Below are 24,963 nucleotides of genomic sequence, written 5' to 3'. Positions count from 1 at the left end.
TTGAGTGTGTTAGAAAACTAAATCGATTAGTTTTTAAGGTTACGGTGTAGTCTCAGATTAAGGATTTAATTTTAGAAAATTGAGTAACAAACTTCTCAAATTAACACCAGAGTACCCTACTTTTTGGGTAGATAATATCAAACTTTTGCATTTATGGCGTGCCTTATCTTTTGAAATCTAAAAAAACAATTTTTTTTGTTATAATCTTCGTTTATTGAAAGGTTTTTGAAAAAATTTTATAAAGATATTTTTTATGATGACGTTGAGGAAAAAGCTAGTAGACTTTGACCTAAACTTACGAACAAGCTTATTGTAATGTTTTTCGTATTTATTAAACATTCTGTTACGTACTTAAATTATTTAAGCACTGACACTAGACTCAACTAACTTATATAATAATTAATTTATCACTAATATTTAACTAACTTTATAATTTATTTAACTTCACCGGCTACTTTTCTATGTCGCTCCGTTCATTACGACTTCTATTTAATTAACTAACTAACTCGGCTAAGCAAACTCCTTTATATACAAAACAAATTTTTCAAAATTATATAAAATAAACAGACAATCAAATGAATACAAAAACTTACTAGAAATTAGTTTAAAAAAAAACAATGTAAACAAATCGTCGCTGTAATAAAAACCGCTAATTCGTCAAATTTTAGAATTCCATTATAACCGGATTGGATAGGCTTCACGGCCTATGACGTGGACGAACTCGTAACAGTATATTCCCAAGTAGCTTCCAAAAAAATGTAAGTAAAAATCCATCGCAAGTCTTCAGTCGTTCTCTTGCAGTTACCCTATATACTTTCATAGATTACAAGGTTTTACCTCCAGAAGCAATGCTCGCTGCAAATTTATACAAACAATCAACTTTAACACATTTATGGGCATAGAGGAACAATTGCAATATTTTTTAAGAAATAAGATGTTTGTTGAATGACTTGGAGGTAATTAAATTGATGGAGGTAAAACAGAACAATGGAACAGTGGCATACGTAGAAAAATGTATATATTATACTACGGATTTTATAAGTGGTTGGAAAATAACGATAAGTTCTGTTTTACTTTTTTGGGAAACCCTAAAATGCAGAAAATATTCATTTCTTCTAACAAGGAACCTAAATCAGGATTGCCTAGAGACTTTTTGTGTTGGCAAGAAATTGCTGTGGAAATTTGAGAAATCCAATTTTGTGAGGCCTTCAAAAATTTCTTTACTTTGAAATATTTTAATGAGGTTGAAGATGCTAATTGCATACAGTTCTATTCTATATAATTCCCGATATTTTAAAAAATATAAAGATATCGATATAGCAATGGTAACTTGTAATAATTCTTTAGAAGTTTTTACGACTATAGAAATCTATTCTGCAATACTCTTGTACTACCTGTATAATGTAAATACTTTAAAAAAATCTGCTATTTTTTTAGAGCATAAAGCATATTCTAATTACGAGAGATCTGGTGGTCTGAATTTACTTCCAATAATAGGTATTGTAGAATATTTCAAACAAATAGAATTACTCTTTGTTGATAATTTTAATGAAATTGGTTCACGGATATGTCGGAGCAAAACTTGAAAAGTTACATGAAAATTGTGTCTTTTATGCATCCTTGTGGAGAGTTTCCTATTAATTATTTTTTAGACTTCATATCAGACTGCGTATTTATTTTAGAATTACATTTATAAACCGAAAAATAAAACACTTCAAAAAATCGATAAAACCCAACATCAAATTAAATATTTTACTTATTACTATTTACTATATAATCTTTTAATAAAGATATGTATTATATTTTCAATAATTCCGTAATTACCATGTTTCTCTGTTTGGTATTTGCAACATTCTTAATATTAATTTTTATAACTATAAAATTTCGGTCTTTTAATGCACAAAAAGTTTTAAATCACCTCGTTAAGTGAACATGTATTCGTTTAAATCCACACAGCTCTCCAACAACCTCGTATAAATATTGATAACTGCGAATGCCGGGTCGTGTTGGCACTCTTTTGTAATCCCAACTTCAATAATTTCAACACTAGGCACATTACTGCATTCTTGAAAAAAAAAACCCAACAAATCCACGTTTCCATGAGAGAATTTCACACTTCTTCAACTAGCCACCCTTTTGGAGGCCTATCCCAGTAAAACTGGAAATAATGATGTCTAAAAACCGACAAATAACTTCACATAGCAGATAAATATGCACACAGAAGCTTATGGCAAAATCATTTGTTTACCCCTCGGCAGCCGTTTTCAAATGGGCATCATCTTATTTTGACAACTCGTTGATTGGCATATCGCGCATGAACTAGTTATAGTTTGCTGGAACAAACCAAAACTTTTCCTACGTAAAATGGATGATTTAAAGCCGTTCGTAAAGGTATTATATTCAATGCTTTTAATACCAACGTAATTATATTCCAGTAGTGGGTATATTAAATATTAATTGTTTTTTTAATATAATTATAAACACTCTAACCTTTTAAGACTGCTCATCAATTTTGCTGATTTTTTTATAAGTTTCTGTGAGTTTTTTAGCACTACATAGAGGTGCATCGAAAGCTCTCACTTGTTTAAATTTTTTATAATCTACAACGAATCCCCCTCTCATTTCATCGTAAGCAACGCACGGCATGAATCGATAACCCCAAAGAATATCGGAATTCGAATAAGACGTTCTGTTCTGCGAAACTTGACCAGTTTTGTTGGAGATCCCTTCCGCCACGGCTATTATTTCAAATCTACAACACAATGAATAGTAAGTATTTTTGAATAAAAATTTGATTAACATATTTAATTATAGTATTTTGAGAGTCAATTGAGGAAACTCACCTTGAATTTAGAATGTCGAGGGGACGAAACGTCCATAATGGGCTGTTTTCGTTGATTATGTGTTCGATTTCTAGGGGGAAAATGAGCAGGCCGTACGGTTCTATCTTCATTTGTATCATCTCGAATTCTGAATCGGGTGATACCATCTCTTTATCTAGAAAATATAGAGATATGTTCGTTCCGCACCAAACTTTTTTGTTGAAATCATGGATTCTAAACACGAATCGTAATTTGCCATCCCTCATACATATCTAAAAAAAATTAATTTTAATTTTCAATTTCAAAGTTATTAATTAATCTTCTGAATATAACTATAACATTTATTTAAAAATCGCATAGCTTTATAGTATACCGGGTAAGTCGCCTGTATTTATAGAATTTCTACTGGGCATATTTTTCAATTTTTCCTTATAGTCATAGGAACATGTAACATGACATCCAGGCATACAGGATGTCCTAAAAGTAGTTGAACAAATCAAACATACGATTTTTTATAAAAAACTATTAAATTTGATCACATTCCTATATGGAAAATTTCAAGAACAACGAATCCTAGGTACATGAAATTAGATGTTGCTCCAATTTTCCATGTAGACTTTATAAATGTGATCAAATAAAGGACGTTTTATTTAAAGAATCATATGTTTGGTTTGTTTAATAACTTAGGATTTATAATTTTAGGTGGTAGCCTTAATTAATCTTATATTGCTATAAGAAAAAATTTGGAAATATATGCCCACTAGAGACAATATAAATACATATAACTCACGTGGCATAAATGATATAACCTATACAACATTACCTTTTTAGCGAAATTTATCGCAAAATTGTTAATTTCGTATTCATGTGTAATAAAAATTAGACATTATAGAATTGAATCAAGGTTTTAAATGAATCATCTTCCTAGAATCACTTTTGAGTTTAGAACGACATTTTTAAATTATTTATTTCATTGTAAGCGCCAATTTTACAACCTAGGGTAAAACTGGAGATTAAACTCAAGTTTAAAATATAGCTCCAAACTCTGGCTCAAACCATGAATAAACATGATTCCTCTATTTTACAGGTCACAATTAAACAAACATTTTTCTGCCCGTTGTCACATATATATCCAAATTTTTTACGATATTCAACAGATAACAGAACGTATACACATATAATCCCAGGTGACTTTAACGACCGCAATCCCCTATGAGGATTAAACCACACTACAGCTAAAGGTAAATCGATAGAAAACATGACAAACTCCCTAAATCTCAACATCTTGACCGACGGAAGACCAACAAGGCTCGACATACATACAGGAACAAAATCAGCCATAGCCCCCACATTAACCTGAAATGTAATACCATATTTATTTGGAAGCCATAATTTCCCCATAAATATCGCATATTCATCAAATTACTCTGAGAATAATAGTTTACCAAACCTAAAATGGAACCCAAGAAATGCTAATTGGGCAAAATTTATATAAACAATTGAGACTAACATTAGCACTACAAAAGACATGCCAATCACAACCTTCACATCGACTGTTATAGAAGTGGCAAAAATACACATAGGATAATGTAAAATAATAGTAAACGACAAACCACTACCTTGGTGGAATAAAGATTGTCAAAACGCAATCAGAACATATAAGCACTCCTTTACCAAGTTTAAACGAAACTCAACAGAAAATTTGATTGACAAAGAGCTTAAGCAATATATATTATGGAAAAGATCATCCTTAGTTCTGCAAAATATCCGGAAAATATCAGGAATTAAACATTCACCAAGAATTTAATTCAAGTGAAATAGCAGGAACATTAGCCTCACAATATGAACATAACTCTAGTGATTTAAACTATGACCCAACATTTATACAGAATACAAGAGATATCAAGAAAGAAAAATTAATAGATTTCAATGAAAAACTGAAACAAAACAGAACTTTATTAAACTCTGAGATTACAAAGACAAACAGACAAAGATTACCTATTAAAATTATACAACTATATTTGGATTAATAAAGTCTTCCCTTCAATCTGGCACGAAGCCGTGTTAATTTCACTTTTGAAACTCGACAAAACGAGAACCAAACCAGACCAATATCATTAACTAACGTTCTATGCAAACGAAAGACTGACTAACAACTTTCCAAACACCATAATTTGTCAACTTAACAACAAAGGTAATAAACTAAATCAAATATCTAAAAGACACTCAACTGTATCATAAATTGTGAACAACTGACATGTCGCTAATAACCTTTGAAGTTGATGCAACAATAAATATAGAAAAAATTCCAGACTTATTTTTATTGTCTTTAAATAATTATTGATGAGTTACAATGTGTTTAATTAATAAACACCACCTCGTTTATTTTTTTATAAAACTCAAACTTTCTTTAACATTTGTTCTAACAAAAACACCAAAAAAATAACAAGTTTATTTGTTTGGAAGAGTCCAAGTTTTTATAAAGCAATCAAAATTATTATTGTCCCAGTCAGAAGGATATCCGGAATAAGGCGTAGGTCATATAGTTGGTTTGTTGTGAAAGTGTTAGGAAGTGGGCAATCGACAAGTGACCTGTCGTCAACGGAGTAGCGAGAATTGGAACATACATCGTCCATTTCTGCAAGGGTCTTTGCTTTTGGAGTAGACATAAACCAGTGCTCATACTTATAGCTGTGAGGAAGGATATGCTTGAAGTAACTATATTCTTTTTGAAAGTACATTTGAATGTCTACCAATAATTTATCAGATGTTCTTAAAAGTTCAAATTTATGTGTGTCTATGAGGGCTATTTTCTCATAAAATCAATCTACTATAACTCAATTAAATCAGAATATTTAAATTGCACTCCCGAATCCAGGTAGTTTACATAACGCTAACTTTAGATTAATCTTGAATATTCAAATAATTAAGAGCAGGCAAGACCTTGAATGGAACGCTACAAAGAAACTTCTCTGATCAAAGAGACGAAGCATGTCTCAATAGAAATCTAGTAATGGACAAAATCAAAAAGAGAAACCGCTACAGTTTTACGATATCAAGTGAAGTCTTACAACTACAAATAATAAGATAAAACAATTTTTCTTCAACGCAATTGTCACAACAAAGAATCAAAATCCACAAATCCTCTTTCCTTCTCAAGCAATTAATATACAACCAAATCAGAAAAATCGTCCACATAAGTTGTTAACAAATGTTAAAGTATTTAGTAGAAACAATTAACAAAATAGAATCGTTTTCAAACCAAATTATAACAATAGTTTCGATAGGTCTACACCAATGAGTTAAGCACTTGAAATACGTTTAGAACCAATCCAATGAGTGTAAATACAAGACCTTTATGAGCAAACTTCCCAAATTATAAAATTACTCAAATCCACGATCATCAAATGTATGCAACCCAGACGAACTTTAGTTTTGGCAAGAAATGTATAAAGTAGAATTCGAGAAAAAATACATCATAGAAACTGATGAATTGAATGAACACGGTACCCGATAATAAAATATTCAGGAGCCGCCTCACAGCATAAAACAAACTAAGTATAAAAAATCTTCTTCTTGTTCTTCTTCTGTGTATTTTATCCCATTTTATCTTCGACATCCTTCCCTCCTATCCTGCTTCAAGGTTGTCGTTTCAGCTTTATCTGGGTCGGCCGGTACTCCTTCGCCCTAATGGGGATTTATCGCTCGCTATCTTGACCAGTCTATTGTTGTCAATACGGCTTATGTGATCGTTCCATTCTTTCTTTCTTTCTTGACGGAACCCATTCGTTGACGTCATCTATTTTGCACAATCTTCTGATGTTCTCACTTCTTTCCCTGTCCAGTAGGGTTTTTCCGGCTATCCTGCGTAGCACTTTCATCTCTGCTGTTTCCATAATTCTTTTGGTTTTCGCCGTTTCTGGCCGTGTCTCTGAGGTGTAGGTCATTATGGGTCTAACCGTGGCCTTGTATATTCTCGATTTGGCCTCTATTCCGATATGTTTATTTATATTGTAAAAAAAATCATACCATCTAAAACACAGATGCACTTATATTGCCATATATGTTATTTTTCCTGAATATAATAAGAAAAATGAAATAATAAGTTTTTTTCTTAATTAATAATCAGGCATGACCAATTTGTTGTGTCCACAATGTTTAAAAATCAATATATAAGTATAGCGCTTGCATTCCTGTTTCAAAATTTCATAACATTCGAAGAGTATTGATTGGACTAAATAGTTTGAAATCATTACAAGCCATTATTGATTTTGATAAAGGATCATTAATTATACCAAAAGTAAAAATTAAACTGCTGTTTCAAAAAACACAATCTGACTTAAGCCTTATAAATGTTAACGTCAAATCTGAACAAGTTATTAAAGTAAAAACATAATGATGAAATAATTATTCCGCACCATAACTTTCATAATTGTGAAATACCGGAACGTTTCACAAAAGCAAAAGATGGGCAAGCTTGGACAACCATTTTGAAGAATTCTAGATAATATAACATTAGATTTCTCTGAATCTTTATCCATAGAAAAGTTTGACAACAGACCCGTACAATAATTTGAATTAAATAGTTTTGACGAGTTCCCTAATATATATTCAGTTATTATAAAAACTGATAGTAGATCATTTGAATAATGAAGAACACACCGAGATACTTAATCATGTAAAGAATTTGACGAAGAAGCCCCTTTCACTAACAATAATAAACACCAGTTTACACAAAATCTTATCGTTTCCTATTTCTTTATAAACAGGAAGTAGAATTAAAGTCAAATCAAAAAAATGTTGGACTAGTATATCATAAAACCAAGTACATAGTTCCCCGTGGTCTTCACCTATATGGGTTGTACCCAAAAAGTCTAACGCTTCCGGAGAACTGGAGAGTCGTGGTAGACTATCGGAAGACAAATGAAAAAACCATTGATGAGAGGCACCCACTTCTTGATAAACTTGCATAATGCCAATATTCCACCCCCTTAGATTTGGCTAGCGCAGTTCACCAGCTTGATATGAATGAAGGATGTACCAAAAACTGTTTTCAATGCAGAAAAATGAACATTACAAATATTTGCGAATAGAATAAAAAATGCTCCTGCTACTTGTCATAGAAGAATGGATAACATATTACGTGAAATTCAAAATAAAAAGTGCCTTATGTACTTAGATGATATATTAATTTTTTCTACATACTTGTTACGTACTATATACCGTTACCAGTCATTTCGTAATATTAATTTAAGGTTCCACTTGATAAATCCGAGTTTTTGCGGAAAGAGGTTTCATATACTTGGGTCACGTTGTTGTAACTCTCGTGTAAAACTCAATTGTGACAAAAAATAACTACTCGCAATAATTTGGGCTACAAAAACGTGAATATCATAAAAAAGCATCGCAATAATCCCGAAAATGAACATATAAAACGCAAAAAAGCAAAGAGATATAGACGATATGCTCATGCAAGTTCAAGTAGATGAATCTATTCAAGACATAAAACAAGAAGTTGACGAGCAAAATGCATTCCAGTTTCGATCAAAATCCTGTCGTAGGTATTCCAATATCATACTCATCTGTAAATTTTGATCAAAATCAAGTCATCTAATCAACAGTACTACATTCTGCAGCAAAGCCAAAAATAACAATCTTCAAAGTTCAAATATCCGAAATTTGATCAGAGAATATATAGCACTAAATGTTCAGTATTATCTCTATTTTGAAATTCCAAATAGGTATGTACGTGAAGTTCTCAATAGTTTTTCAAAATCATTTCAGATGGCCTATTACATTTTAAAAATGTAACAGACCACTAATTTATATGAAAGAAAGCGAAATTTGTCAGCAAAGTAAATAGGAGCGACACCCAATAAGAATGAATATTACTTCAACGGCTTTTGCAATAATTCTCTAGATACCTTTACTTTTGAACAAGCAAAATTTCTAAATATTATGAGAGTTTCTCCAAATACGCTCGAGTCTATCACTTAAACTCATCTTGTGGAACTGAAAACCTCAGTTTCGCAATTTTATTCACAATTATTCTCAATTGACGGCCTAAAGTAGTTGAAAACGGCACCGAATTTGAAAACACTGCCATAACCGAGTTATAGAAACTTCATAAAATTAACATCTTTTGCAATCTAAATCATCTACACTCAAATGGAATTGTTGAAAGCTTCCACTCCACAATAATCGAACGAATTATTAAACAGAAAAGTATTCTTTAAAACTCCATTCAAAAATATCTTCTGTATTTTTGTCCTATAATTTGCAACTTTGCAACAATAATCAAACCTATCCATATTATAATTTGTTAAGATATAATATTGATCAGATGTTTATAAATGATTATAAGGAAATATCAAAATTAGTTTATTTTATAATTAATACAAATTCTATATCAAAACTAAATGTTTATCTAAACAAACTTGAAATATTTTATCCTGAAATTTCATGAGAAAACACAAGAAACAAACAAGCAAATTTGATAAATTTATTAACAACGGTTAATAAGGATTCCACTCCCAATACATGAAAAGTTACATGTGGATAAATTTACCTCTTAAACAAACCCATATTTTCAAAAGGTAAATTCGATATATCAAAGTATCTAAAAATCTTCCAATTCACTGGATTAATGACTGGAAATCTATACGCGTGTGATGGTCAAAGTTACGAAAAATTAATTTCTTGAAATCAAATCTAATCAGTTCGTTAGTTGGAATCCATACATATAGAGCAATGCTTATTAAAGATGTTCTCAATCAACTAATAAACATGTATGAAATTAATTCAATTCTTCAAGAGTTCCATTACTTTTTCAAAATTACAAATGATGCACCCAAACATTATTTCAATCAAAGAACTAGTAATCGAACTTAAGAAATATATTTTGTATTCCTGAATAACTCTAGTTTATCCGACCATCCAAAACTGTAAGAAGTTAATGAAATTCTATGAATGAATGAAATTCAACTGCTGGAGATTAAAAACACCTTTAATTGCCGCCAAATACAACGGTTGCTACTTAAGTTTTGAGTTAGACAAATAAAAACGAATATTTATAACTGGCTATGGCTTTATTGTTTTTCAAAATATTCTCCATTAAGATCAATACATGCGTTTGAACCAATTGTCAAATAATTTTTTCCATTCCGATTGAAGTGCCTCCTGACTGTACGGTGGATAAACCGACATTGTCGAAGCGAGTTGATTGGCACACTGCTGTTGATTTTATCCAGGTCGGAAAATTATCACACGGGATTTATGACCAAGATTAATGTTTCAAGTATATGTAAACAATTCAAATAGCACTGCATTCCTAGAATGACAACACATTCTGAGTACGTTCACCATTAGAAATGTCGAACTATATGATGGCAAAGTCAGATTTGACATTTCTAAATCAGTTTGCCATATCTTAAAACTTAAGTAGCAGCTCTTGTAGAACCCACTTGACTCTACCACCAATAGATCGGATTGTTTTCATCCAAATGAAATCAACTCGATTTTCGTTTCAAAAACCGTTCTCACGTCCCCAGTGCTTGGACTATTCTTATACTTGAATTTCTCTTGCCAGTTGTGACCTAGATTATAAAAAATGTATCAATTGGATTCGATCTCTTATACCCTAACAGATAGACCACCAAGATGTTCGTCTGCCTCTTTAACCCTCTGAAGCCGAATGTATGAGGGGAGGGGGTAGCAATTATGTCGACACCTAACATAGATTCATTCCTAAAAGAAGATACTGGTAGCATATAACTCACAGTTGATTTCCCTGATCCAGTTTTTCTAGAAATTCAGCCAAAGAGAAGCCAAATAAAATTCAGTTTTAAACTCGCTTATGCACCAGCCACACATCTTTTATTGGAATTGTCTTCATATTTTATATAAATGAAAAAATAAATATATTAAAAAGCTTCTTCGAGCTATCAAAAATATTATTCTCTATTACAGCACATCAACGAGTTTTTGAAAAGCGACGTTGTATATTCATAATTCCGTTAAAGTTATACTCACAACTGCTCTTTTACTAAACAATGAAGATGATTTTGTAGTTATAGGCTTCGTAATTTTCACGTAAACTATGCCAACAAGTGTACCTTGAACGGCCATACCGAATAAAATTTGTATGGCTTGCATAAACCATCCGAACTGGCAACGTTCTGTTGGATATCGATAGCCATATCCTATGGTTGTTATAGTTTCGGCGCTCAATAAAAAATAGCCTAAAATTTCATCATATTATGTTTAATTTTGGATTTATATTGATTAAATAAATCAATTTAAAGAAATACCTAATGTTAATGCTATTGACAGTTGATACGAGATAATTGTCCTACTTACCTGTTAATGTTATCGTGTTAACTACACAAGGATCTGTTGCATTCGTTCGTTCAAGGTCCCCACTATTACGAGCAATAATCCACCATAATGTTCCGAAAAATAGAAAACTGCCCATGTTTACTAAAAATAGAGTAATGATGATCCAGCGCCATCTGATTCCGAGCAGCGTATTGCCCAAATCTCTCATATAATACATATTTTTGTGAGAGAGTTGTTTGAGGAAGATGTTCAGTTTGCCATATTTACTTATTATTCTTGATAGGCCAATGTTGGTCCTCAATTTGTTTCTAGAATATACGGGAGAAAATGCAAGCTAGTTGACTTTATGGGTACCAAGGACGTGCTTAATATTTAATTATTTGTAACAAACATATTATAAAGATTGAACGCAAACCAAAAATTTTTACTTTGGACGGCGTTTAAATACTTACCGAATTTTCTTTCTTTTTAAAATTAATAATGGATCTATATAATGATTGTCATCTTCAGATTCTTCGGCAAATTCGTTGAAACTGACCTTTGAGTAATGATTTTGGACGCTGTCATATTTCTTTTCTTGCAACATGTTGTCGAATACTTTTCATCATGATTTATGAACAGATCCGCTATTATTTTGCTAATAATTGATTAGATAATAATTAAAGAAGATAATAAAGTATCTTTATGATAAGAATTTTTAAATCAATGCCATTTAATATTTGTTTATTATTGTCAATTGAAAAATTAGATCCCCAACGATGGAATAAAACAATGAGATACTTCAAATATTTATTTGTATAAAAAAATTTATGTATGTTAAAACTAATATAATATTCCTCATGGGTACCCGTTATAACATTTTCTTACAACATGTACATATTTCCCTTTCTAGATTCTCCCATGAAAATTTCTAGTACATACAAGTAAAAAATAAATCGTAAAATCGTGAAAAATTAAAGCAGGACCGTCTTAGGAATTAAATAGTAGCAAAGCTTCTACTATAAGTTGCTTTAAACGCTAGTACCTTGTATAAGTTCATTTTACACTTATAAAGACGATAACTTTATTTCGCTGACCAGAAATTAGTATTGATTATGAATTGAATGTTTACCGCCCAAAACAAGTTATCTTACGAGAAACGAAACGAAATTCTGCTGCTTGTAGCGTTAAAAGTTTATGAGCTGAAATTTACTAAAAATGTAAATATAAGAAAATAACAAAATACGTTACGAATTAGTAACTTTATAATTATTCATATCTATCGTATTATCGGACATCCAGATAAGTTAAATTTCCGAACACGCGGTAGAAAATTACATTGGCTAAAACTTTTTAAACGATTTTATTTTGTGGTTTATCAGACAACTCTTCCCCAATAGATTCGCTTGCAAGGACTAGTTATTTTGCCACAAATGACGTTTTTTTGACTGTTGACGTGCGCTGTATATTTTCATGATCTAAGAAAGTGACTAGCCTCCTTTTATTATATGATATGCAGGAATAGACTCCTTATATTTATACCTGATCCTAAAAGGGCTGCCAACAACTTTGTCTGTGTCCTTTCGAGTCATAAAACAGTGTGTATTAAAATCAAATAAATTTTATAAAATTTCTCTTCAAACTAAAAGGAAAATGATAGGTATTGTAATAGTGCTGTCCCGCATATTGCTCTCCCACTAAATAGACATAAATTTACGAATTTTGAGACTTATCAAATTTTATATAGGCTACAGTAGTAAAGGCACTTTCTTAGATTGTGAAATTACTATACTAACATGTGATATGGAACTGCTCTTTTTATTGTGAATAAAAATAAACTTTGGGTTAGGTGAAATCTGCATCCAAATAAAGTTGATAATGGTCAAACAGTAAGTATGGCTTTGTGAATAGTCAGTTCAAATCAAATAATATCTCTATAAAGGTTGTAAAGTGATAATCAATTTTTCAAACCCTACACGAAGAACATTTTTAAAAGCAGTAATATCCATTGTTTAAAGTTTAATCGATAAAAGGCAAAAAATCAACGTTCATTGTGAATGCCAAGTATGGTGTACAACTGCAAAAAGTACTTTAAACAGTATTTAAATGTGTAGCTAAATTTTTTAAACAATTTAAATTTATTCCAGATCCAAATGTAATTATAATATTAGTTAAATCATTGTCCAATGAAAAATATTCTCATCAGTCAGTTTTTAAAAGATCTGTACTCGTATGTTTCCGGTATTCTTGAAGCGATTTCTATTCTAATGTTTTACCTATTTATTTATACTCTTTCTATTGGTGGGGTTAATTAATAAACACTATCTCTTACGTTCTCAATTTATTTACACACTATACACTTAATATACTTAATTTAACTAATTTCTGCGGTTACTTTCACTAATTCGTTCTTTTCATTACGACTATTTATTTAAAACTAACTAAATGCGTTAGACAAATAATTTATATACCTAAATAGAATTCTACAAAGTTCTAGAACAAAAAGGCACACAAGAAATAAATAAATAGACTTTCCTGGAACTTATTTAGAAGAAATACTGTAAATAAAACGCCTGCTATTAAAAAAATTATATACAAATAAACATCAAACGAGTTCCTGCATTTAAAAAAATGTGAAAGTCGCCGCCCGAAAAGCGCCACGGTGGGTAATGCAATCCCCACTTGTTATATAATACAAGTATTTTGTTCAAGTATAATTATTGTAAAAACGAAAGATGTGTATATAAATATTATTGAAGTAATGTTGGTAACCTTAAATATACTTAAAACATAGAACACACAAGTTGATAAGCGAACTTACCTTCATTGGTATAGGACAATGCCTTACATCCTTCTACTGAGCAGTACCAAAGAATTTTGCAACTTTTTTGTAATCTCTGTTTTTTAAATTCGATACCATTAATTACAACCATTTTTTTCCTAGTGACTCAGCATAAAATCTACTATTCATGCCATTTTTGACTGTGTTACAAGCACCTACAACACAAGGGTGGTGGCAATATTGGTGGTAGAATTGTAACCAATTGCAAGTGTGCATTGATATGTTATATGGAATTAATACAAAAATACAAATTCCGGTGTCAACAAATTAATTTTGATTTTTCGAGCAAAATTATTCTAAGCGGCGAAGCATATTTCCATCCTGAGGTTTATCGCCAAAATTGCCACTTTTGAGGTTCTGAGCTGGAGGCGTAATTGCTTGTTGCTCGATATCGCGACATAATAACACAGTTCTTTTTGCCTAAATTGGATGATATTGTTCTGGCAAATATGATGTGGTTTCATCAAGAGGGTGCCACGTGCCATATAGCTCATAAAACACAGTTACTGCATGACACATTTCCAGGTCATTACTATCTCGTGTCGGCAATCAGAATTGGAGCCCTAGATCGTAAGATTTAATACCATTAGATATCTCTCCATAGGGCGATTTAGAATCATAGATCTATGTCAACAAGTCCACATTTATGCAGTATGGTCATGGAAAATTTCGACAAATGAGTGCGTATGTTATTACATAAATAACTCTATTCAATGTACTTTATGATTCAATAAAAAATTGTAATCTTAAGATTGAAAATTGTGTTTTCTATTAATTCAAATCTTGCGTTAATTTTAATTAAATAATAATTATAGTAGTGTAGTGTCATAATCCGCTCAAACTAGTTTATGATATAATGTCATTATATAATAGAATAGGGAAGCATAATGCTTGCAAAGGTGATACCAAAGAATGGAGCTTCCTTTGTTCTAATTTACATTTCACTTCGTATCCCTACCAATAAGCATCGCTTCAAGTTAACAGTTTTCAGCTTCAAGAAAATTTTAGTTCTAAATCAATTACGCCGCGATTTCGCCAAATTTTATAATTAATATTATATATTTTTATCGATAAAAATTATGAATATTAAACGGACCAGCTAGTAAATGTTCCAAATTTTATAAATAAATTACCAATATTACTTTGGAATCCAGAAAATGTGGCTTCTAAAAATAACCAAAATGATTTTCTTATTCCTGGTCAACAATTAAATGAAAATGTTGTGAGAACTCACTATCAAATTAACTAATTGTAACAAATCGGGAAACAGAATGACAGAAACGAAACAATTTTTAAAAAAACCATAAAGTGTAAAAATTTACAGTGTACACGGACGTTACGTCATGCTGACACACTGAATCGAATAGTCGCCTACTTATTCAATAACCTGGCGAAGGGGGCACTAGTTATAATTAATAGACAACCGGTGCCTGACGTCACGGATGTCATATTGTTATAGTTCATTTTCCAAACACAATTTGTGTGTTCTTTGAAGTTCTATAAAAAGTATTTATTTATTTTACTGTTGTATAAGATGGTAATGTGTTTGGTGCTAGAAGGTATTTTTTTGGAAAAATTTATGAAAGAAAATACGAAAAAATTAGAAATCTCTAAACACATATATGATCGTCAACAATTAGAACTTGGTTTGGTAAATGATCTCTGACCTGCGCTAAATATGGCGGTGTGTAACGTCAGGACACCCATTGTTTATTGTTGAACTTTGGAGGATTTTAGTCAAAAAAAATTAAATTACTTCTATCAGATTTCTTCGTCTACCTATAGTAACTCTTTATAATCTTCTTGCTATTTTGCTATCGGCTTCAATTCAAGATTTGCAACCTTCCACTTCAATGGATTATAACGACGAACCATCTGACGCATATTTTGGAGAAATAAAGTGGTTATCGAAAAAGCTAGTGCCTCAGGTAGCTCAAATAACGCTTTTCATATAATTACAGTAAATAAATCAGATAATAATGGATTGTCCAAAGTTTAGGTATATAGTTTCAGTTATGGATCTGACAAAGGATTTCGTCTGGTGGACAGTTTTGGAAATTCTGATTCTGATAATCCGTTTGACATAATGGAACCTGTGAGGAGAAATTATTGTAGAAAATCGACTGAAAAAAAGTACATCTTCGCCTTACACGAGAAGTCTTGCATGCACGGAAAAATCAATTTGTAGACATTTCATAAACGATACTTTTTATTGTAATTACTGAAAACAAAGCAATAAAGGATAAGATTTAAATTTAGAACATTTTGTTTTTAAAGTGATGGTAATGGTATCAACCATGATTAACATTTCCAAAGATATATTTATTATTGGCATTGTTTTGTTTTCTGTCAGTTTTAAAAAATGTACTCGAAAGAAAATCAAGATATTCCTAAAAACATATTAGAGCTAGCGGCACAAATCAATGCTGATCTGGCTGTGGGCTATATACCAAAACAATCCAAGATCTTAACGACACAACAACGAAGCTTCAAATGAACAATATCTACTGGCAAAAGTAACTTTATTGTTTGGGATCTTTTGGTGCATGTCTTAGAGATTTAATTCGTTGGAGTTTTGAGTAAACGATGCGGAAAATAATGGGCGCATTATTGTTGTGTTTTCGCGATATAAAAAAAATCACATGTCAAGAATTTTACCATCACCAATGAGAGATGTACATTCGTGCCAAGTACACTTTACCGTAAATATGCAGATCTACGGCCTACAAATATGAACAGCAGAAAATTATTTGTTGCATACCCAAATCGTAGGTGTAACGTCCAACATGTCGATATACCATCAGCGCTGTCCTGAAACGTAGCAGTAGGATATATACAAAGAAAAACAAGAGTAACGCAAAATTAAAACAATTACGGTCTGCCTCAACCTAAGGGTCTAACTTCTACAATAATACAAATTATACAATAAATGTTAGTATTAATACCAACGATGATTCCTAAATATACTATTATGTTGTTGTTTTCAGAAAAGTGTTATAATAAATATTTAATAAATAATCGTTTGTTCTTATAATTATTTTTTTTATACAGCGCATAATAAAAGAATTTTGTCTGTGTGTTCTTTTAATAATTCCACGGATTTAAAGAATATATCCTTGTATCATCTAAAAAAGGATCCATATGAGATTTGTTTTCCATATAAGCTAGGGCAATATCCAGGTAACGAATACGCTTTAGATTTCAAAAGAATAGAATATGCACAAATAGAAAATAGATTTGGATAAAGTAACAAAAAAGTACAAATTTACTTGCTGGCAGTCCTTTGAACACTATGAAATGTGTGTCTAGTCTGTATTATCAAACCAAACATTGTGTTCACAGTTTGTTTTTATTTAACCTAAAAATAACGAACATGTCATTTAAAGACTTAATCAGAAGGGAGATTAATGCTGAAGAATTGAAAAACAATAGAAAAACAAAATATTCAAGTATGTAGACAAACTAGGAAAAATCCAGCACTTCAAGTATATGAATTTCTTCACAGAATCAGACCTGAAAAAATGAAAGGTGACCATAATGTGGATCATTTTTTTTCTTTAGTATTTTTTTATTTTGAGATGTATTTTTCGGTTTTTAAATTACGGATTAATTTAAAATCCAGGGACGATTGAGTCACTTTACTACAAAGAAAATATTTTAAAGTTACGACTAAAGATTTGAATGAAATTCCAACAAGAACAGTAGAAAAGAAAAAACTTGAGGATTTACAAAAATTGAAAAAAATAATCCCTTTCGACTACCATGAGTTCTATAATAATATTCCATTTGAAAATCAGTTATACAGAGGACGGTATAAGTCAGGTGACGCCCTCGTACAATCGGCAGTATTCATGCGAAAGATCTCGTGGGTCCGTACTTTTTTGAAATTCACGTGACGAGCCAAAGATGCAAAACTCGCGTACATCCATCATTTCATATAGGATGGAGCTTAGCAGCACTACGCGTTATGTGTGCGGGAGATGAGACCAAGAGCTAGTGGACCCTCCGAGTCACGGAGTGTCTGTAAGGCTAGAAATTCTTATAGTGATGATGAGTCATAATTTACTAAGTACAATGACCATCACCTGGCACGTCTCAGCCCTGCACGTCATCAACACCTATGTTTTTGATAGTGTAGGAAACATTTGGAAAAAAACTTGTTCCTGTAAAGCTTGAAATTTTTTATACCATTTTGTTTATTCGTTATAAAGTTCGAAAAAAAAATTGATAGGCGTTTTCGATAAGCACAAGTACCTGACAGGTGAGCCAAACGGTGTATTATGTATAAATTAAAATAAATTTTATTCTGTGAAGTTGAAATTTATAGACATGTTTCTTTAAACGATTTAAAGTAAGTTGGTAAAGATGCTATGGAAGTGCGAGTAAGAGACGTAACGTAAACGCAGTGATGGAACAGTTTATCTAACGGTAAAATTGGAGGGTCGTGTACCTGCTTTTGTAGAAAGATTGGAAACGAAAAATTTCGTCAGTTCTAATAACGATTTATTTACTTAAAGATTTTCACTGTTTTATGTTTAAAGCTCACCTGGTTTTCACGCATTAACCGGATGTGATTTTAATCCATGTTTTGTGAGAAAAGGCAAGAAGGAACCTTATCGATTATTATTCGATTTCAGAAGGCACTTGCAGCATTAGGAAATGCTGAAATAATAGAGAAAAAAAATGAGGTTTTTCCAATACTCGGAAAGTTCGTCTGTCAACTCTATGGGATGAAATCTGCCAATTTAATTGAAGCACGATATGAAAAGTTTATCGCCACATACTTATAAAACAAGTAGTACTGAGGCGTTTAAGAAAAAACGGATCAGTTATGATTCCTCAAATTTACCTCCATGCCACCTGGCAACAACAATTATTGCGGTCTGTATACATTACAAATATCTGGAGAAATAGTCACTTAAAAGTGCCAACGGTTCTTAAACCTGATGATTATGGTTGGAACTTAATCGATGGAAGCTATGTTTTTAATTAGTTTGAGGGAAATACAGTTTCTTCTTCTATCTACGAAATATTATTACAACAGCCTACTGATACTGCTGAGAATGAGTCAAGTGAAGCTGAAGAATACATTGAAGGTAATACACAAATTCTTAATTTTCTAAAAAGATATGGGATTCTTTATAATTGAACGCAAGATCCAAGATTTAATGTTATTATTAGGTAATGTATTCAAAATTTGTTTCTTTTTAGATGATGAAATCGATAATGAAGAATCATATGACGACGAAGAAAGTAATAATGACAAATCAGATGATGATGAAGATTTAAAAGTCTTATGTACGTTATGTTACAACTAATAAAATACATTTTACCCATAATTTCTATTTTCACTTAATGTAATTTGCATCAACGATATGAGTTTTACGTTACTTTAAATCGCTTGAAGAAACATGTTTATAAATTTCAACTTCACAGAATAAATTTTATTTTTATTTTTACATCATATACCTTTAGGCTCACCTGTCAGGTACTTGTACTTATCGAAAACGCCTGTCAATTTTTTTTCGAACTTTATAACAAATAAACAAAATGGTATAAAAATTTCAAGCTCACAGGAACAAGTTTTTTTTCAAATGTTTCCTACACTTTCAAAAAAATGATGGCACATCCGGAGGGCTTCTAGAATGCTAGTTTCTTAAGTCTTTGAAATAGAATAAGCAAGTTAAAAATAAAAATTTATTACAATACGTACTTCTGTACTTAAATCCTAGACAAAAATACAAAATAAAATCATAACTGTAACATTATAATAATAAAAATAATTAGTCGTTTTGGCTTTCAGCCACTCTGCCCCTTTACCTTGAAGATGTTTTATACAAGACTCTACATCTTATTGTTCTGCTTCCAAAATACATAAACTCCTTCGAAAGAAGGCGAATTTTTTGAGGTTCTTGTGTCCCACGTCCCTAGATGTTAGTACTAATCCTTCACTTTACTTAAGACTTTTTGCAAAATGGACAGGACATGGTATTTGACGGAGCAGTCACCTGTCAGACGACCGATTTCTAGTTTCATGTCGCTTACTTCATTACGAGAAGTTCTTCAGACTTCTTGGCTGTTATTGTTATGAATCTTTTGGATTGTCTTAAGCATGGAGAGTTTTTCCAGTAAGACTCTATCTGATTCTTCAGCTATTTGTTCAATTCGTTATTGGTGTGGCATCTCGTGAGGCCACAGTCGAGTTCTGCTCCAAGGTATCGGATATAAGTTGTTACCCCTCTTTTGGCAAAGCTGTCTGCCTCTTCATTTCCTGGTATACCATGGAAGCTGCATTAGAGTTGATTTGTTTTCGTTAGCTAGTGCATTTAGAGTTTGTTTGCACTCCCACACTAGCTTGGATGTGCACTCAATAGTTTTCAGGACCTTTAAGGCCGCTTGGTTATCTGAGAGAATGTAAATGTGCTTTATAGAGGTTTCTGTCCAAAAACTTCTGAGCACATATGTTTATTGCAAATCTACCTGAAAAATGGGAAGTGATTTGCTAGAGGTATTGAGAAATGCCCAGTCCAGCGCTAGCTTAGAACCGTCGGTGTACCAGAGAGATACATTTTGAGATTCTGAAAATTTTGGTTTGTCACAGTCTTCTAGCTTTATTAGCTTTAGAAACCTTAATTTTTCAACTCGGTGAACTTGAAGTCATCTACAATTCCTGCAATCAACCATACCCGTTGTCTACACTAGCGCCATTATGAAAGGTTTTTGAACTGTTATTCATCTTATATAGCTGGACATTCCTTTAAGTACTCTCATATGAGATACTCATCCTTCTCTCTGCTCTTTATAGACTGTGGGGAACGGCAAAGGAGAAAAATGAAAAGTTTTGATTTTAATAGCGAGTAGAGGGATAGAAAGTAGTGAACTGATGCGGTTTCCTCCTCTTCAAATAATAAAATTTCACTATGTCTCTATCTTTAATTCAAACTCCATAAAGTAAACTATTTCATTTATAAAAAAAATCTATATGAATCTGAATACGAAATCCATGACTATTAACAAGAATGAAAATGTGCTGCTATTAGAGCAATAATTTTAAGTATTATCCATATGTATCCGCTATGTATAAACAAGGATTTATATATATGATTGGATTCTAACATCAGCCATGTATGAATGACGTCATGAAACATCACCATATTATCGATTCGTTCAAAAATATACTGACCACAATACAGGCTGAGTTTTCCACATTTCCCATTTATTAGAAATAGTAGTTCACTTGTGAAGGTCCAAGTATTTTGAATAATCAATATTGGATAAAAATGATGACAAACTCTAATGCTCACACGTCCAGTGAAATAGTCAATACTTTACGCACTTTTCAAAAGTACAATATGACGACACACCAATTCCATATAACGTCCAATTGATGACGTCATTATCACTGGTAAGATTATTGATATATAAATATTACGCAGCGCACACTTAGTATGTGATTAAATTTCGCATATATAAATTAGATATTATCATCGATTTCATTTTAATAACCCATGTTTCTTAAAAAGGTCTCTGTGAAAATGGGTCATTAATTACAAATGACGTTCTAGTCAAACTCATTTGACGCTCTAAGTCAACATCGAGCGTCAATCATGAAATTATACCTTAATCATAGTTTATCAGGTACACCAACCTAATAAATAAATCAAGTTGAAAATAAAACATTTATATTCTCTCGTTTTGTTTTGTTTGGCAAACAGTTCTAATGTTTGCTTCTTTGTAGGTATTTGAAACTAAGAGTTACATAAAAACAAAAAGTTGTCAGTGAAACAGTTTTAAACTTTGGAATTTTAAAGAACAAAGATAGTCATTTAATTCATAATAATTGTCGTAAATAGTGGTCAGTGATGTAATTATTGTCTCAAGTGTCGAATATCTAAAAATAAGTGATTTTTTTTACATCAAGAGTAAAGGGCATGTTGAAGAACTATAAATCAATAAACACAACAAATATGTGGTTATTCAGTTTTTGATTTAATTCGGAAATAGACTAAAAATCGTGAAAGGTTATTTTATTCAAAATAACCTAAAATGAGGTGTATTTTTATAAACAACACTTGCAGTACATTATAAATTGGTAGTTATTTTAATGTAGATGAGTTTTATCGTTTAACTAGTTCTATTTAATTGCAACATAGTTTAGTAACAATTATGGATTCGTCAACTATACCTGTTTTACTTGTTACTGCTAATGTTGGATCTATATTTGAAGATGTAAGTAAAAATTATATTCTATATTGCAATGTTGCTTGTTGGGGATGTATTGCTCGAAATTAGTATAGAATTTCCTGATTAATAATCAAAAAGTTGTAAAATCACAAGGTTTGATTTCACAAAAGTAGATAATTCTATGTACCAGCAAAAATTTTTATCTTCAATTAAATATAAATTTTTCAAATTTGTATTGCATATATATTTAAACTTTATTATATATTAAAAATTATTCACCAGCTAGATTTTGGATCTGTTTTATTTGTGTTAATGTTTTTCATTTGACAGAAAGTAATGCATTCTTCAACAATTCATTGAAAAATCTGCAATTCTTAAACCCGTGATGGAGAAAACTATTAAATTTCGAAAACTCTATAGTTCCCAATCTAATTTTCATTAAATTTCTATAATTATATTTATTTTTTAAATTGCTTTAAAATGCAATCAATAGAAAGACAACTCATCTTTTGACGTTTACTGAAGAGAAATCTTGCTTTCTCAAAATATTTATTTCTATCAACGTGATTTTTGTGAATTGATATATCTTTCTCTATATTAGACTATTGACTGATAATTACAATGTTTTTTTTTATTAATTAGTACCTAACTGGTAATAAATGTAACAAAAGGCAGAATTGAAATTATATACTTTTTAACAAAAATAAAGGTTCTAGTATTGATAAAGAATGGTATTTAATATATTGATCAGTTGTGCACTGTATTGAAAAATGAGTTTAGGTGAAATCAATGTTTGAAAAATACTTTCTCTAACAACAAAATAATGTCCTTGCTATTTATTGTACTTGAAATAATTAACCAAGTGGTTTAAATACAGAGCGAATACAGTATTTACTTATATTTATATTCATAAGAGTGAAGTTAAATTACCACATATACTTATTGATTTATTTCCTATATCAACAAATAGACTACCCAATGTACATTAGTACTATGGCTTCTGAACATAAAAAATGAATATATATGAAGGTTAACACAAATCATGATAAATTAAAAAAATTATTGATACTTGGATAATAGTATAATAATTTGATATAGATGCAGACATAATGCATTGAAATTTAATTTTCAAATCACAGTTTAATCAATAAACGAAAACAAAATATATCGAGGTCTGTGGAACTTCAAAGTAAAGTAAGTCTACATCAGACTACAATATAAACACACTAAAGAATTTGTAACAATAAAAATGCATTAAAAACATATTACGGGTTTATTCTGTATAAAAATGTTAGCTATAACAACACTGTTAATTTTCAAGAACAATGTTACAAAAATGCTATTCTGCATGGTTTCAATGTTGCCTACATCAATGTATAATAACATTTTCGCTGTAACGACCAAAATGAGATGAGAAGAAAGAAGGTTAAGTGGAGAGAAGGATGATTCTATTGAATTTATCTTAAGATTAAGTGTACTACTAAATTTAACTTTGCTTTATAGTAATTGAAACCAGGTGCAAACATTTCTTTTAAACATAAAAATTCAATAATTTCATTAGTAACTTCACACAAAAAGAAATTAAAACAGACCCTGCCATGTGGTTTATCTGTAATACATATGTACCACATAACATAAGTATTGGAATTATGTAAAAATTTCACGTTTCCATATGAAAATGTAAATGAATTACATTATACCCAATATATTTCAAAATCTGCTATTACACATAAATCAGATCAAATAAAAGATAATGATGTAGTTAAAGTTATCACTAATCATAAAATAACACTCCTCATAATAAAACTTGTTTTTTATCTAAAAGATTGATTCAAGTTCAAACAATTTTAAGATACAGAATATATTTCTCATAATTACAAAATCATATCTCTAGTTGCTGTCTCAACGTACATTCATACCTCAAATGAGTTAATAGCACATGTTATAAAAGAAAAATGAAAGTCAATTAAACAACATATTTCCCTTACCGAGATGTCCCTAAAGTTAGAAGAGCATTATAAACAGACATAAAACAGTAAGCGGAAAATTGAATGCTAAATTACTCTTTTAAATTGCTTACAAAGATTACTGTCTGGGATTTTCAATTATCTGTCAGTACCTAAGAGCCAAACTGTATTAACTCCATTTTTTTTCAAATGGTATTTAATTTTCTTCCTTGTAAATGACATTTTCTTTTTCACATGGAATATAGAATTTCTTATATAATATACTTTTGAAGTTAGTCAAAGCTAAACAGTATTATGTTATTAAGATTTTCTGAACAAAAGAGTATTATGAAGTTACTAAAGTTGAATAAACATTACATATATGGACATAATATAGTTTTCACTATGTTGATGAAATGTATCAGCCACTTGAATAAGAAGAATCCCATTCCGAAAATGAAGCAAATGAATCAAAACAAATTGAAGCTCCAAAAACGGGAAAGTTAAATCCTAAAATATGACAAATTTCCATAAAAAGAAGGAGGTCTGGGTAGAAAAATTAAATGCAGCACTGTGGATACAAAACAAATCAGTCTACCCTGTGAAGATACCTTCTATTTATAATTTTCGATATAAGTTTCTGAGGAGCACAATTATTCAATGGTTTGATATCCTGATAAAAGTACTGGAATTGAAACCACAATTTGTTGCCTCCATTGCAGGGTGTGTGCCAATAATGATTATATATTACCAGTCAAAAAGTTTTTGCCTACCATCATCTGGGGTAAGATTGGTCTAAATCTAAAGCTATGTTATGGTTTTATCAGTTCCATATCTTTTGACATTGATTATA

The 24,963-nt window shown here is 30.9% G+C and overlaps 2 protein-coding genes across 7 annotated transcripts in view; one reads left to right on the top strand and one right to left on the bottom strand.

The window, feature by feature from the left end:
- Nucleotides 1–189: 189 nt before the first annotated feature.
- On the bottom strand, nt 190–14,018 carry LOC130892438 (inward rectifier potassium channel 2-like). 2 transcript variants are annotated; one of them, XR_009059036.1, is made up of 7 exons: nt 13,960–14,018; nt 11,612–11,796; nt 11,181–11,467; nt 10,854–11,062; nt 2,844–3,094; nt 1,919–2,752; nt 190–855 (listed from the first exon to the last, which is right to left on the bottom strand). XR_009059036.1 is itself a non-coding variant. In XM_057797867.1 (7 exons), the coding sequence occupies exons 2-6, from the start codon at nt 11,743–11,745 to the stop codon at nt 2,494–2,496; spliced, it is 1,140 nt and encodes a 379-aa protein (XP_057653850.1). In that variant the 5' UTR covers nt 11,746–11,796; nt 13,960–14,018; the 3' UTR covers nt 190–855; nt 2,491–2,493. The 2 variants fall into 2 exon arrangements, 1 of the variants encoding a protein (XP_057653850.1); XM_057797867.1 differs by having other exon boundaries at nt 2,491–2,752.
- Nucleotides 14,019–21,616: 7,598 nt separating this feature from the next.
- The window catches only part of LOC130892475 (inositol polyphosphate-5-phosphatase A), a 48,494-nt gene continuing 45,147 nt past the window's right edge, over nt 21,617–24,963 (top strand). For 2 of the 5 annotated variants that reach the window (XM_057797915.1, XM_057797914.1), the window contains exon 1: nt 21,638–22,209. In XM_057797915.1, the coding sequence (XP_057653898.1) occupies nt 22,147–22,209 (63 nt within the window). In that variant the 5' untranslated portion in view covers nt 21,638–22,146. Of the gene's footprint in view, nt 22,210–24,963 lie in introns of all 5 variants that reach the window. The other 3 variants (XM_057797911.1, XM_057797913.1, XM_057797912.1) reach the window with 3 other exon arrangements.

The sequence above is a fragment of the Diorhabda carinulata genome, chromosome 4 (genome assembly GCF_026250575.1).
Source record: "Diorhabda carinulata isolate Delta chromosome 4, icDioCari1.1, whole genome shotgun sequence".
NCBI classification, from domain to species: domain Eukaryota; kingdom Metazoa; phylum Arthropoda; class Insecta; order Coleoptera; family Chrysomelidae; genus Diorhabda; species Diorhabda carinulata.
The sequence above is the reverse complement of the archived record's forward strand: the minus strand, read 5'-3'. Positions and strand labels throughout refer to the sequence as shown.